The sequence below is a fragment of the Megascapheus bottae genome, chromosome 16 (assembly GCF_031878675.1).
Source record: "Megascapheus bottae isolate mThoBot1 chromosome 16, mThoBot2.hap1, whole genome shotgun sequence".
NCBI classification, from domain to species: domain Eukaryota; kingdom Metazoa; phylum Chordata; class Mammalia; order Rodentia; family Geomyidae; genus Megascapheus; species Megascapheus bottae.
Window position 1 is genome coordinate 39,153,729 of NC_143524.1, and position 13,949 is coordinate 39,167,677.

The 13,949-nt window shown below is 36.6% G+C and overlaps 1 protein-coding gene across 30 annotated transcripts in view; it reads left to right on the forward strand.

Annotated features, from left to right (window-relative positions):
• Stk33 (serine/threonine kinase 33) overlaps nucleotides 1-13,949 on the forward strand; it is a 144,506-nt gene that overhangs the window by 95,101 nt on the left and 35,456 nt on the right. For all 30 annotated transcript variants that reach the window (XR_016538081.1, XM_090348219.1, XM_090348222.1 and 27 more), the window contains 3 exons: nucleotides 2,098-2,173; nucleotides 9,565-9,677; nucleotides 10,247-10,332. Coding sequence is in view for 29 of the 30 variants with exons in the window: in XM_090348219.1 (XP_090204345.1) it covers nucleotides 2,098-2,173; nucleotides 9,565-9,677; nucleotides 10,247-10,332 (275 nt within the window). In the remaining variant the exon portion in view is untranslated. The remainder of the gene's footprint in view (nucleotides 1-2,097; nucleotides 2,174-9,564; nucleotides 9,678-10,246; nucleotides 10,333-13,949) is intronic.

The following is a 13,949-nucleotide window of genomic DNA, read 5'->3' on the forward strand; positions in this document are numbered from 1 at the left end:
TTCCTTTTTTTTGCCTACTTGATGCATAAAGATTTTAAATTGTTTGATCTTATTTGAGAAAAGACTACTTTAGATTCTGTTCATATCCTCCTGTTGGCAAAAGACATCTGGTCTGTAGTTACATGGGGAAAATATATCCAAGCACCCTGAGTTTTATGCCTGCTTATTAGTTGTCTACACTGATAACAAGTGAGAGAACAGAGAGAAGACAGATGGCTGGTGGAGCTTTGCTGACTTCCTAAATGGCTCCTTGGCACAGTTACTCTGGCTTCTGCCTCCCTGAGGGCTGGGATGACAGTGCAAGTAGAAATGCCCCTGATAATTAAGAAGACTCCGAAAAAAGTGAGGACCAGGAATTCCTAGCCCCCGCTGTGCGATGCATCAATATGGCAGGCCTTCATTGAATCTAATCACTGAATTTGCCCTCGCTGTAGACATGCGCCACAGAACAACTTATACTTTAATGAGTCAATATTTAAATAGAGCTACAGCATGCAAAGACAAAAGTTTCTTAAAGGAAAATGTTAATTAGCAAGTTTTTATTCATTTGGTGACAAGTCACTCAGTTTAATTATTTATACTTTAGTCTTTCTTTGTTCCTCTGTTTTATATTCCTTTTGTTATTTGTTTATTTTTAAATCATAAATCAAAGAATAAAAGAAAATGAAATTCCACTTGAACGTAATAGCTATTATAAAAGGTGTGTGTGTATGTATGTATATTTTTGTGTCTAAGTGGGGAAAATTGAACCTTTTTAAAATTAAACAACATATCTGTTGTAGAAAGTATCGCTTTAGGCAAGTAATTGAATATTTCTCAACTTCTGTTTATTCATACTGAGAAGCATCAAAGGTCAACATAACCATTGCACAGGACCCTTAATGCCATTTATGCTCCTATCAATTTGTATAAAGTACTTCATAAATTTTTAGGTTTCATTGAAATGTATACATATATCTCACTTGTTGTTATTTGTTGCTTATAATTGTTTCCTCTTTCTTTAAAGACAGATATCTGATTTTTATACATTAGAGGTAAAATAGACATAACCCTGTGTGACTTAAGAAAAAATGCAACCATTGCACATAGAAAAATGTAATCTTTAAAAACAGTTCTACCTCAGGGTAGGGCCTAGAGTTTGGCGTAGTGGTAAAGTGTTTGCCTAACATGCACAAAGACCCAGGTTCGATTCCTTGGTACCACATGTATAGAAAAAGCCAGAAGTGGTGCTGTGGCTCAAGTGGTAGAGCTCTAGCCTTGAGACAGTGCTAGCCCAAGGACAGTGCTCAGGCCCTGAGTTCAAGGCCCAGGACTGGCACACACACACACACACACACACACACACACACACACACACACAGAGAGAGAGAGAGAGAGAGAGAGAGAGAGAGAGAGAGAGAGAGAGAGAGAGAGAGAGAGAACAGTGCTACATTGAGAAAGTTTTTGAAGAGACACCATTGCATGTGAAGGCTCTTGTTAAAACAAAGCTTAGATCTGGGGAATCACAAATACCTGGAACCTAGTCCTATTCTGTGACTAACTGGCTTTTTACAAATTCATCTTATAGCATTCTCTTTCTCTTTCTCTCTCTGCCTCTCTTTCTGTTGTAGTTTTTCTCTTAAAATGTGGAAAGTTATTTATATTTTGTCACAGAAGTGCTATGCTATGATTGTTATTCTTTTTCTAAAATGATTTTTAACTATCTTAGTTTTTCCAGAAATTCAGATTTCTACATATTGATCTTGCTTCTACGTAGGCATATCTTCTATTCTATTTTGGGGAAGTTTCTTCTACTATAACCACATAGTTTTTGCAAAATCACTTCTTAGCAATTTCACAGGGATAAAGAGAATAGTACACTTAGTTACACAGTTTCTGCCATTGTTCCACTATACGCTAAATGAGAAGACTGAGAATACAGTGACATCAGTTGCTAAGGCCTGTACATTATTCATTTAACATCTGCTGTTGGTTCATGTTTATCCCTATGGGGGAATAAATTACAACACATCAGCACATTTTCTATGCTTTGTGTTTAAGCATTTACAAGTCATTTATTGTATTATTAATATTATTTTATTTCTGCTTATTTGGCAGCACCAGAAGTTATCAATGCCCATGACTACAGCCAGCAGTGTGACATCTGGAGCATAGGTGTCATAATGTACCTTTTGTAAGTAATCCACTGTAGGCGCAGTGTAGAAGAAATGGATAGTCTTTAATAGTAGGGTGATATATATTTTAAATAAAAACTAAGCAGTATATTTTTTTAAAGTGATCTAAAAACCAATTGGAAAGTCATTCTGAAGGATCTCTTATTTGTTGTCAGGCTCATCCCTTAGGTATTTTTTAATACTGTAAATTTATAACTTTCAGCTTTGCTTTTTGTTGATCTATAAATGTAACAATTCACTATATGATATGAACAAAGTGAAAAATTGCCCTTAACGCCTTCTTCATTCCTTGCAACAAACCAAAAGCTTCTTTTTATTTTCTCACGAGATCCACTTCTAGCCCATAGAGAGCAAGCAAGCATTGCCATCTGGCCCCAGGGCCATCCATAAGGACAGAAAATGTACAATTAAAAAAACCTTCTTGCTTCCATTTCTTGGAGTTAATTTCATTAAGCATCATTTTATATGGTCATATCTACATTGCTACTAAGCCATTGTGATCCTCTAGTTATTACAAGTAAGGGAAACCATATGAACTATGTTTCTTTGGGTCTGGCTTGCTTTGCTTACTGTATTTTTTGCTAGGCTTTCCATTTCCTTATGAATGGAGCAATGTCATTTTTTTCTGATGGCAGCATAGGATTCCATTGTGTATGTATAGCATATCGTCTTGATCCATTCATCTACTGAGGGGAATCTGAGTTGATTCTGTATCTTAGCTATGGTAAATAGTGCTGCAGTGAACACGATTGTGCTGATAGTTTTGGTAAAAGCCCAGCAGTAGGATTGCTGGGTCATAGGGGAGCTCTAGATTTAATCTTTCCAGAGTCAATTCTTTTTTTTTTTTTTGCCAGTCCTGGGACTTGAACTCAGGGCCTGGGCACTATTCTTGGGCACTTTCTGCTCAAGGCTAGCTCTCTGCCACTTGAGTCACAGCACCACTTCTGGCTTTTTCTGTGTATGTGGTACCAAGGAATTGAACCCAGGGTTTCATGCATGCTAGGCAAGCACTCTACCTCTAGGTAGAGTCCTGTCCCCCTCACCTTCCCCCCCCAGAGTCAGTTCTTTTTACTTCCTTTTGATTTATTCTGTATTCGCTGTTTTGGATTTCTGTCCCCGTTGTCTCGTATATAAGTTTATCTAATTTAAGGGGAAGGGAGGGGAATCACAGAAATGGTGTACAAAGGGTAAACCAATGAAGCAGCGATACTCACTGGACATAAGACACTATGTTGGAAATTAACTTTGCAGCTTTGAGGGGAGGGGAGTTGGGGAAGTGGGAAAAATGAGGGAGGGGTAGCACTTTTAAAAAAGAAATACACTCATTACCATACCTATGTAACCCCTCTGTACATTACCTTTACAATAAATTTTTTTAAGGACAGGGAATGTATGGGGATGGGACGGAGATTTGTTCAGGATCTAGGGCAAGTTATACACGTCTCAGTTCTCTCAGTGCTACTGATCAGAAATTTCAGTGTTCCTGCTTCTCCATTTTCCCCCATTTTTCATTCCATTTCACTCATTGAAACTACAAGTCACAGGAAAGGTTCCTTTAATGTATTTTTACATGTTTTTTGATTTCTATTCACCAATATAATTTCTCCTTATATTCTCTTTCCTAGGAAATTATAGAGTCTTTCTGATTGCTCTCCCTGTCTCTAGCCACTGTCTCCAGTTCATCCTTCATAATGCTGTGGGAGTTGTCTTTCTAAATCACAAATCTGACCATACTATCCTGACTTTAAAAAACTCTGATAATTACTCCTTGCTACAGGAAAATATTAGAGGATCTTGGTATGCATGGCTTAGCAATTCTTTTCTGACCTGATTCTAGCATACTTTTTCAGTCCTGGGCTGGGTGTACTGACCCTATCCTAGACCACTTAATTCTGCATTGCATGCCTTTGGCTATGTGAATGTTTGCACACATAATCTTGTCTTCTCTCCAGACTTTTCTCATAAGTGGGCGTAGTCCCCAAATTAAAACCCTCTATTTCCCTTACTCCTACTCCAGCAATGTTTTCTTTGTGTTTGATTTCTTTCTTTCTTCGTTTTTTTTTTTTGCCAGTCATGGGGCTTGAACTCAGTGCCTAAACACTGTCCTTGGGTTTTCTAAAGGCTAGAGCTCTATCACTTGAGCCACAGCACCACTTCCAGCTTTTTCTATGTATATGGTACCAAGGAAATGAACCGGTTTTTTGTGCATGCCAGGCAAGCACTGTACCACTAGACAAAACTTCTGGCCCCTTGTATTTCATTTCTAAAAGTCCACAGAAAATTTAAGGCATCATATAGAAACACATGCATTGAAATACATTGAAATAAAAAATAATAGCATAGGAATATTCAACTAAGAAAATTTGTACATTGTAACTTTGATAGAGTTCAGTGCCTATTTTGATGTGTGAACAATAACATTTTTTTTTTTGCCAGTCCTGAGCTTGAGCTCAGAGCCTGAGCACTGTCCTTGGACTTTCTCAAGGCTAGAGCTCTACCACTTGAGCCTCAGCACCATTTCTGGCTTTTTTCTATGTATGTGGTACCGAGGAATTGAACCCGGGTCTTCATGCATGCTAGGCAAGCACTTTAACCACTAGGCCAAACTCCCGGCCCCAACAATAACATTTTTAAAAACTAGATTATATTGTAGTATTATAATATATATCTCATATCTATTTTCCTTGCCCCAAATTCTATGGAAGACAGAGATCTTAGATTATTCATCTTTGCATCATTTGTATCTGATACAATAGTAAGCACATATTCAATACTCAATTATGTTTGTTAAATTGGATTAAGTGAATTGTCTAGGAGGTGTTCTGAAAAGTTAGCGACCATTGTTCTGCTTCTTGATAAGTGTGAACATTTTTATGTTGGTGCAACATTAGTTTTATGGTCCTACTGAAGATCTAACTATGTACTACCTCTTCCAGATCATTTCTGAATATTGATATCACAGTAGCTATATTTTCACAGTTCTGTGAAATGCAATATACAGGCAGTAGAAATTGGATAATATGATTGTAGCTGTAATTCAGCAACTCAACACACATCATTACTTATATAGCATAAAGCACAAATGTATTCACAAAGTTTTGACCATTGTATTGTGCTTATTAGAATCCTAGTGCAAAATTCTGAGCTTAAATCTTTAATTAAATTAAAATATTACTGTTTTTTAAGCCACACTTTTATACTTTTGAGACTTTCTAGACAAGAAAAATCAAATGCAATATATGTGATCAGATTAGTATACACTCATGTGGTTTATCTCAGACCTGGATTTTCTTAAATACATAATTTTTCTGCTCCAGAATGTGACTGTATAGCCTTATGATTGTATTTTTTTCTTTACAGTAGACGTGTACTTAGCTAATCAGCAACTATTTCTTAATCTGCCTGTACCCAGTGGTGTTACAGATAATTTCTTGCACCAAGACCATAAGCACATTACTTTCTCCAGGGGGGCTATTTTCTTATTTATCAGTTAACTTAGACTCATTCCTCCTTAATTGGACAATGGTAGCATCCTTTATGAAGGTGAAATTAGCATAAATAAATATTCTTTATGGTTGCAATCTTCTGCTGTTTTGATTCCTGTGTGAGAGCAACAGAAAATAATAGGAAGGCTTTAAGAGGCATTTTTCATGTCTTAGATTCCTTTTTCTATATGTGCGAGAAAATTGCTGTCATAAAATTCCGTATGCTGCTGATTGACCAACCATTAGATACGTTTTTGTGTAAATAAAATTGCAAAGAGCAGGGAAAAAAGTGAAAGTTTTAAAATGCAGCCCTTAAGCTATAGTTGCATGCAGAAGCAGCTATGGAATTGGTGTGTTGCATCTCACTGGTTGATAACCGGCTAAATGAACTGGGCTCTTGCTTGCCTGTCTTCCTTATAATAGACAATAATTGTCTATAAGGACATTTTTTCTGGCTTTTTTTGTTTCCTAGGATTTTCTAAATTGCCTTTTCAGACTAAGCAAATATCATGATGAGTAAGATGAAAGAAAGTGGGGTCATAATGAACCAGAGAAATAGGAAGTATTAGAATATGAATTTGTTTAATAAATTGAGGTCTAGCGAATCTGTTGGGGACAGGAATGGCTATCTTGTTCATCTAGTTGGATAAACTGCTAGGTTGAAAATGACTTTATTCACCATCATCATCATCATCATCATCATGAAAAATGTTTACCAAATTTTGATGTCTGGAGAAAGCTGTCCATGAGGGAGACATTTAAATAACTTGGAAAATACAACAAAACAAAATGGAACTATTAAAAGACCTGGAGATTATTATACTATAAATAATCAATAACTTGAGAAGTATAATGGAATCCTGTCATTTCATCCTTTTAATAATAAAGAAGAGGCCAGATGACACTCATGTCTTACACTTGTAATATTAGCTACTTGGGAGACTGAAACTGGAACACAGCCCAAGGTCATCCTGGACATAAAAGACCACAAGATTCCTTCCCAATGCATAGTTGAGTATGCTCCTGTTATCTTAAGCAATATGGGAGGCTGAGATGGAGAATTGCAGTTACAAAGTCTGTAAGTTTCCATTTTAATGGAATGAAGCTGCCTGTCATCCCAAACTATCACAGGAAGTCTAAAATAAGCAGATAGTGGTCCAGGCATGCACCAAGCAGTAAGTTAGACTCCATCTCAAAAATAATCAGTTCAACAAAAAGGACTTAGCAGTAGAACACCTGTCTAGCAAGCATGAGGCCCTGAGTTCAACCAGATAGATAGATAGATAGATAGATAGATAGATAGATAGATAGATAGATAGATAGATGGAATATAAATAGATATATTTGTCCATCCATCCATTCATATATAGATATATAAGGTATCCTGGGAAGAGTATACATATAGTATTTTTCCTTCAATGAGTCTCTTTCCAACTTCTGTCTGGTTGGCAGTGGGCACAGGTGATTGTTTACAGAATTATCCTTACATGCCAGAGTGATGATGATGGGTAATACTTATTTGAGAATGTACTCTGAAGAACTGAGCTCAACTTTTCAGCATATTCTTGTAACTATTGAATCAGTAAATTCATAGGCTTTCCATATTCTATTAAAAGATGCTAAAATGGATGAGTCCCTGTATTGAAAACAATCATATAGGCCAATGTTCACTTAATACATACTGCTCAGAGTTTTATTGATGTGGATTGTTTTGTATACTTAGCTTATACCCTTTTCCATCAAAGAGTCAGTCTTCACCTAATTTTTCCCATCCAGACTGTCTTCATTTTGTCCATCATTGTTAAAGAGCTACAGCTATTTTCATGGATTTGGAGGGTTAGCTCAAAGCCTATGGAGTTAGTCTTGGTTTATCTTTATTATTACTAACATTTGTTTAGCATTTTATCAATTTTTAAATAATCCTTAGACTCTGGTAATTCTCAGTGTACTCTGGTCACATATATTTTCATTAGTCCAATTGGTGTTATGTATCTTTTTCCCTGGGAATTTTTTTTTTATGATTCTAAGCTGGGTGCTGGTGGTTCATGTCTGTGATCTTAGCTATGCAGAAGGCTGAGATCTAAGAATTGAAAGGCTGGAAAGTCCTCATAAGATTCTTATCTCCAATTAATCACCACAAAACTGGAAGGGGTATTGTGGTTCAAAATGGTAGCCTGCTATCCCTGAGCTCAGGGACAGTGCCCAGGGCCTGAGTTCAAGCCCCAGGACTCAAAAATTAATAATTCTATCGTAGTTATTGAGGTATTGTACAGAGGGGTTGCCAATTCATAAGTCAGATGGGTATATTTCTTTCTAAGGATAATGTTACCTCTTTCTTCACTTTCCCCAATTCCCCCCCATCCTGCATTATGTATCTTAAGCATTATCTTAACCCTCCTCACACCAAAGTCTGTTTCCTGTTATGTGCCACTCACACTTCCCTGTTTTTTGTTTTGTTTTGTTTTTGTTTTTTGTGGGTCATGGGGCTTGAACTCAGCCTGGGCGTGTCCCTGAGCTCTTCAGCTCCGGACTACCACTCTACTCCTGGATCCACAGCCCCACTTCCTGTTTTCTAGAGGTTAATTGGAGATAAGAGTCTCAGGTCCTTTTGTGCCTGGGCTGGCTTGAATCTTGATCCTCAGATCTCAGCTCCAAAATAGCAAGGATTACAGGTGTGAGCCACTGCGCCACCGCCCGGGATCCACTTTCCTGTATTTTAATCCAATGTAAACTTATTTTCTCCCTACCTGAAGAGAATTTTGAGTTATTTGTAAAAGTGTATATATGTGTACACATGTGGATACATTTTTACTTTCTCTGTCATTTCTTTCCATAGGAAAGGGCTTAGCATCATCCTGGATATCCTATTGCTTCCATTTCTTTTCTAAAATATAATTTTATTAAACGGAGGGGTTACCATTTCATAAGTCAGGTAATGAGTGCATTTCTTTTGGGACAATGTCACTCCTCTCTTCACTTTCCCCAAATTTCCTCCTTCCATCCCTGCCCACAGGTTGCACAGTTCATTTTCCACTCAGTGCTACTGAGTATGGTGACTGCATTTGTTCACCTCTCCTCCTTCCATTTCTGCACTCCCCCTTACTTTTGTAAAAAGACAAGCCAAAAGAAAAAGTAGCAAAAACAAATGATACCACTACCAACAACAAAGAAGCCCACATTTCTATTTCCTGGAGTTTGTTTCAATAAATACTATTTTAAATCTTCAAAGATGTTATGCCTTTGGGTTTTTCCCCCAAGTATATATTCCTTCAGTCTCACTCTTCGTGTGTGAATGCCTAGACACCTGTAGAAGTTATCGTGCCCAGTTGTAGTTTACATCTAGCGTCCACATATGAGAGAAGACATGTACCATTTGTCTCTCTGTGCCTAGTTTACCTCACGGAACATAATTTGTTCTAGGTCTATGCTTTCCCCTGTAAATGGCAATCTTTCTAATGGATGAGTAAAATTCCATTGTGTGTTGTATGACACATGGTTTTCATCCACTCATCGATTGTAAGGCATCTGGGCTGTTTCCATAACTCAGCTAATTGTGAATAGTGTGGCAGTGACCATGGACGTGCAAGTGTCTTTATGATATCCTGACTTGTACTGTTCTGGGGAGATGCCCAAGAGTGGTACGACTATGTTTAGTGTTTTGAAGAATCTCCAAACCTCTTTCCATAGTGGTTGTTCTAGTTCACAGTCCCACCAACAATACAATAGAGTTCCTTTCCCCCCACATCCTCACCAATATTGCTTCCATTCTTACATCCAGACAGATATTCTTCTTTTCTCATACTTTACTTAAATACAAAACACTACTACTTCCAAATCCCACAGAAATTTAATTTTTAATAGATTCACTTTGAAGACATCTAAACAAAATGATTGCCTTTGTTTAGGTTATGTGGAGAACCACCTTTTTTGGCAAGCTCAGAAGAAAAACTTTTTGAATTAATAAGAAAGGGAGAGCTACATTTTAAAGATCCAGTCTGGGATTCCATAAGTGACTGTGGCAAGTATAGATCTGTTATTATTTATTAAGGTAAACATAATCAATATAAGAAAGTTGTCTAATATTGCTTTAAAACTCTGATTAGACATAAAATTTATTTCAGAAAGAAATAACATTTGCTTATGGCAACAGGGATATTTTTACTGTGTCTACACAAAGCTTAAACCTACATGAAATAAGAAATACAGAATAAAAATTAAGGAGGATATATCTTATTTAGCTAATTTTTACTGTAGACTATTAAACTAGGTAATCCATGCAATAAAAGTTCACTTTAGGCTTTAAACTTAGGCATATGTACTGATAGTAGTTCACAACTTTCCTTCATGCTATATAGACTTAAACTACATAAACTGGAAAATGAGTGACTTCTTTATTTTTTGAGATGAAATTTCACTGTAATCTCCTGGCTGGTCTCATATGTACAAACCCATGCTATGCTCCTGCCTTAAACTCCAAAGTAGTTGGGACTAGAGGTATATGCCACCATTCCTAGAAATGTCTGTCTGACAATAATTATATTTAAAGAGAAATATGATTTTTCAGATTTTTTCCCTCCTTATTTACAGCTAAAAGTGCTTTGAGACAACTTCTGAAAGTAGATCCTGCTCACAGAATCACAGCTAAGGAACTACTAGATAACCAGTGGTTAACAGTAAGTTTACAGCAATACTTTTTTTTTCTGACATTGCTTATTTAATTTGGTCTAGTCTAGTAGCTTTGTATATATAGTCTTCTTGAAGCAGTCAATTAGTTTCCTCTTCTGACAAGTTATTTATCTTGACATTTCTGAAATGGGCATTTCCAAGTGGTAACAACTGTTATCACAGTTGCTCACATATATTTATAGAAGTTTAAATGAACTTTGCTTTGTTCTTTGCCATGAAGGTAGCATGTCCAGAACAGAGCTGAGGGATGTCTATTATTAACGCTATGCATCTTGAAGCAGTCTGTTCAGTTTAGTGATGTTCAGTTCAGTGATGGAAAGCTCTAGAATCATTTACAACACTTTCAGGGGGTCTTTGGGGACTCAGAAAAGCCAGGATCTCCAATCAGTTGCAGCTGCTCTGTTTAAAACCTAAAGTAGTCAGTTATGTATTTCATTCCATGATTAGAGTAGTTACTCTGCTCATAGACCTTGCATCTTACTGCCCTCTGTGTCCTTGTTCCTAGAGCAGCAACTTAGGAAGAAGCTACTACTTACCTCTCATTCTGTTTCTTTCCCTTCTGTTGTGATAAGGATCTTGGCTTTTAGGTGTAGAAATTGCTACCCACTTAAAAATCTTTATTATGCAGTCTTCTCTGTTAGTTATGGATAGTTAATGAGATGTACAGTTTATTCATAAATGAGGAAAAGATGGCATTCCTCATATCCTTCCTCATTCCTAGTGATTAGAATGGAGGTTGATGACTAGTGTTTGATGATAATGTTTGACAGTAAAGTGGAACCCACAAATTGAGGATGCAAAACAGCAAGTATAAGAAATCAGGGTTTGTGGCTCATAGATAATAATCAGGGTTTGTAGCTCATAGAGATGTCATGTTAACCTTTGCCCATTCCAGGCGAGAAGGAAATAGTTTGCGGTTTTTGTTTTGTTTTTCAGTGATTTGTAAGATATCGTGAGCTGGGCACTGGTGGCTCATGCCTGTTATCCTAGCTACTCAGGGGGCTGAGATCTGAGGATTGTGATTCAAAGCTTGAGCCAGGGCAGGAACGTCTTCATGAGATGCTAACCTCTAATTAACCACTAGAAAAACAGAATTGGTGCTATGGCTCAAAGTGGTTGAGCACTAGCCTTGAGTAAAAATGTTAAGGGACAGTGCCCAAGCCCTGAGTGCAAGCCCCGTGACCAACCAACCCCCCCTCCAAAAAAAAAGTGACGCTAAGTGCTGATGGCTCTGCCTCTCATCTAAGGAACTCAGGAGACTGAGCTCTGAGGATTGCAGTTTAAGCACCACAATAAGCTGTACTGAAAAAAAAAATAACCTGAATTGGACCTGTGGCTCAAGTGCTAGAGCACTAGCCTTGAGCAAAGAAGCTCAGGGCCAGTGCCTAGATTCTTAGTTCAAGCCCCAGAACTGGCACCAAAAGGAAAAAAAAACACAGATATTGTGAAATATAGAGTTTAACTTTATCTAAGGTGTTATAAGTCTCAATAAATACTTGCTGAATAATTTAATGATTCATTTTGAATGAATCTTAGGCCTGTAAATATATATATATTATATTTATACTACCATATATACCACCATATACTACCAGAGATACATAGACATGTTACTAAGAAGTATTATCCAATGAAAACATTTGAAGATGCATTCTTTGCTAAGTACTGAGGGGATGCATGATATAACTGGATTTGAAATCAATGTAGCCTGCAATTACATTTTTAAAAGTTTACTCTGTGTGAGTAAATGGGGAATTAGATATTGAGGTAGTTTTATTGGTGGATGATGGTAGCTTGGATCAAGTGGTAACCATAAGTAATAGAGTTAAAGAGAAACATATATATTGTAGAAGTGTAGATGTCAGCGTTGTGGACATAGCTCCATGGTAGAGTGCTTGCCTAGTATGCCAGACCCACTCCTTCCAAAAAAGGAAGTATAAATGATAGAAATTGGTATTTGGTTATAAGGGTAATAATAATAAAAAAGGAGAAATCAAGAGTGAAATCTAGATTTTTCTCTTAACAATTGATTGGATGGTGGTGCCATTTACTGAAGTGTAGAAGACTTTGGAATTAAGAGGAATCAAGAAATTTATACCATACCAGAGTATGGTAAGTTTGAAATAACTGTGACATGGAAGGAGAAACATCAGAAATTAACCGAAGATAAGAGTCTGGAACTGGAAAATTTGGATCTGAAAATATAAATTGAACAATCTTGGGTACACAGATACCATGTCAAACCATTAGGTTGAAGATATAAATTAGGAAGGAAGCATAGGAACGAAAGGTAGGTAGAGAGGAAAAGAGGCTCCAGAAACAAGTTTTTAAATACTACGGCATTTAGTAGAGTCTCAGATAAGTTTAGATGCCATAAATATGATATGATCTTATTTTCATAAATTCTGTAATTTTCCTTTGGCAATTTAAAATCACTTCTTTGAATAATAATTTTCTTTCTTTAAGGGCTAAAAAAATAGTCTTTGTCTAAGAATGGATTCTATTTGCCCTCTACAAATATGTTACTCTCTTACAGAATTCTGTGCAGTAATTATTTCTGGCCTAAAGTAATTGTGCAAATGAGTTAGCAGCTACATGACTACAGAAATGTACGGAGTAGATTGGTAGTTTAGGAAAATAAAACATTGTAAAACAGATGGTGTGCTTTAGAAATTTATCACTTTTGAGCATCACACAACATTCGGGTTTGGCCATTTAATTATTTGTTTTCTAATTAGTACAACTTTCTTTCTGGCTTTGGTCATTTTTCCAGAAGTCTCCATTTCTGATCCTCTGTAACATTTGTCTCTGTGAAGTCTTTGCCAAATGGATAGAAAAGCGACAGATATCGTGTGCTATATTGGACTAGCCTAAGGAGTTCAGTGATGAAATTTAGAAAACTGGCATTTGACAAACTTATGAAAGGCAAAACTCTTTTCGTCTTAACCACTTGAAGTCATACTTCCTGTAATTCATGTCCTCTGTTTGAAATAATCCAAAGGAAGCATGATGGCTCTCTCAGTGCCTCGCTACTTTGTAACCAGAGCTGATCTTTGCAGTATCTAACACTGAGTAACTTTTCTTCAAAGAGATTTATTGGACAAAAGTGTCCATAGCTTAGCCTATGTACTGTGCATTTTGAAACACAATACATATCTGAAAAGTATTTTGAGAAATATAATTAGCTTTTTCTGCACATGTAAGTGAATGGAATTTCAAATAAGCACATACTGATTTCAAAAGCCAAATGTTAGATGTAAGGAAAAAATGGTCAAGGAATGGCTTTTTTGCAAGGGAAAGACTGGTGAAGACTCCTCTTGCCAGGAATGCACCTTTTATTTTCCTGTGATCTTCTTTGTCTTTCTTCTTTACTATCCACAATAGTTCAGAAGATGATTACTTCTTATTTGGTAATTGCAGAGGCCTCTTGTATTTCAAGTCCCTTACTGATAGGTAATACCAAGAATTTACATTAAAAAAACAAATTTCTGAAGCATTTCTTTTATTCACATGTACACATATTAAAATGCTGTTTTAAAGTAAGAAAGTAGTTCTGGTATGCCTTGTAAAAAGATAATCCTGTTTTGAGTTTTATTGGTATCAT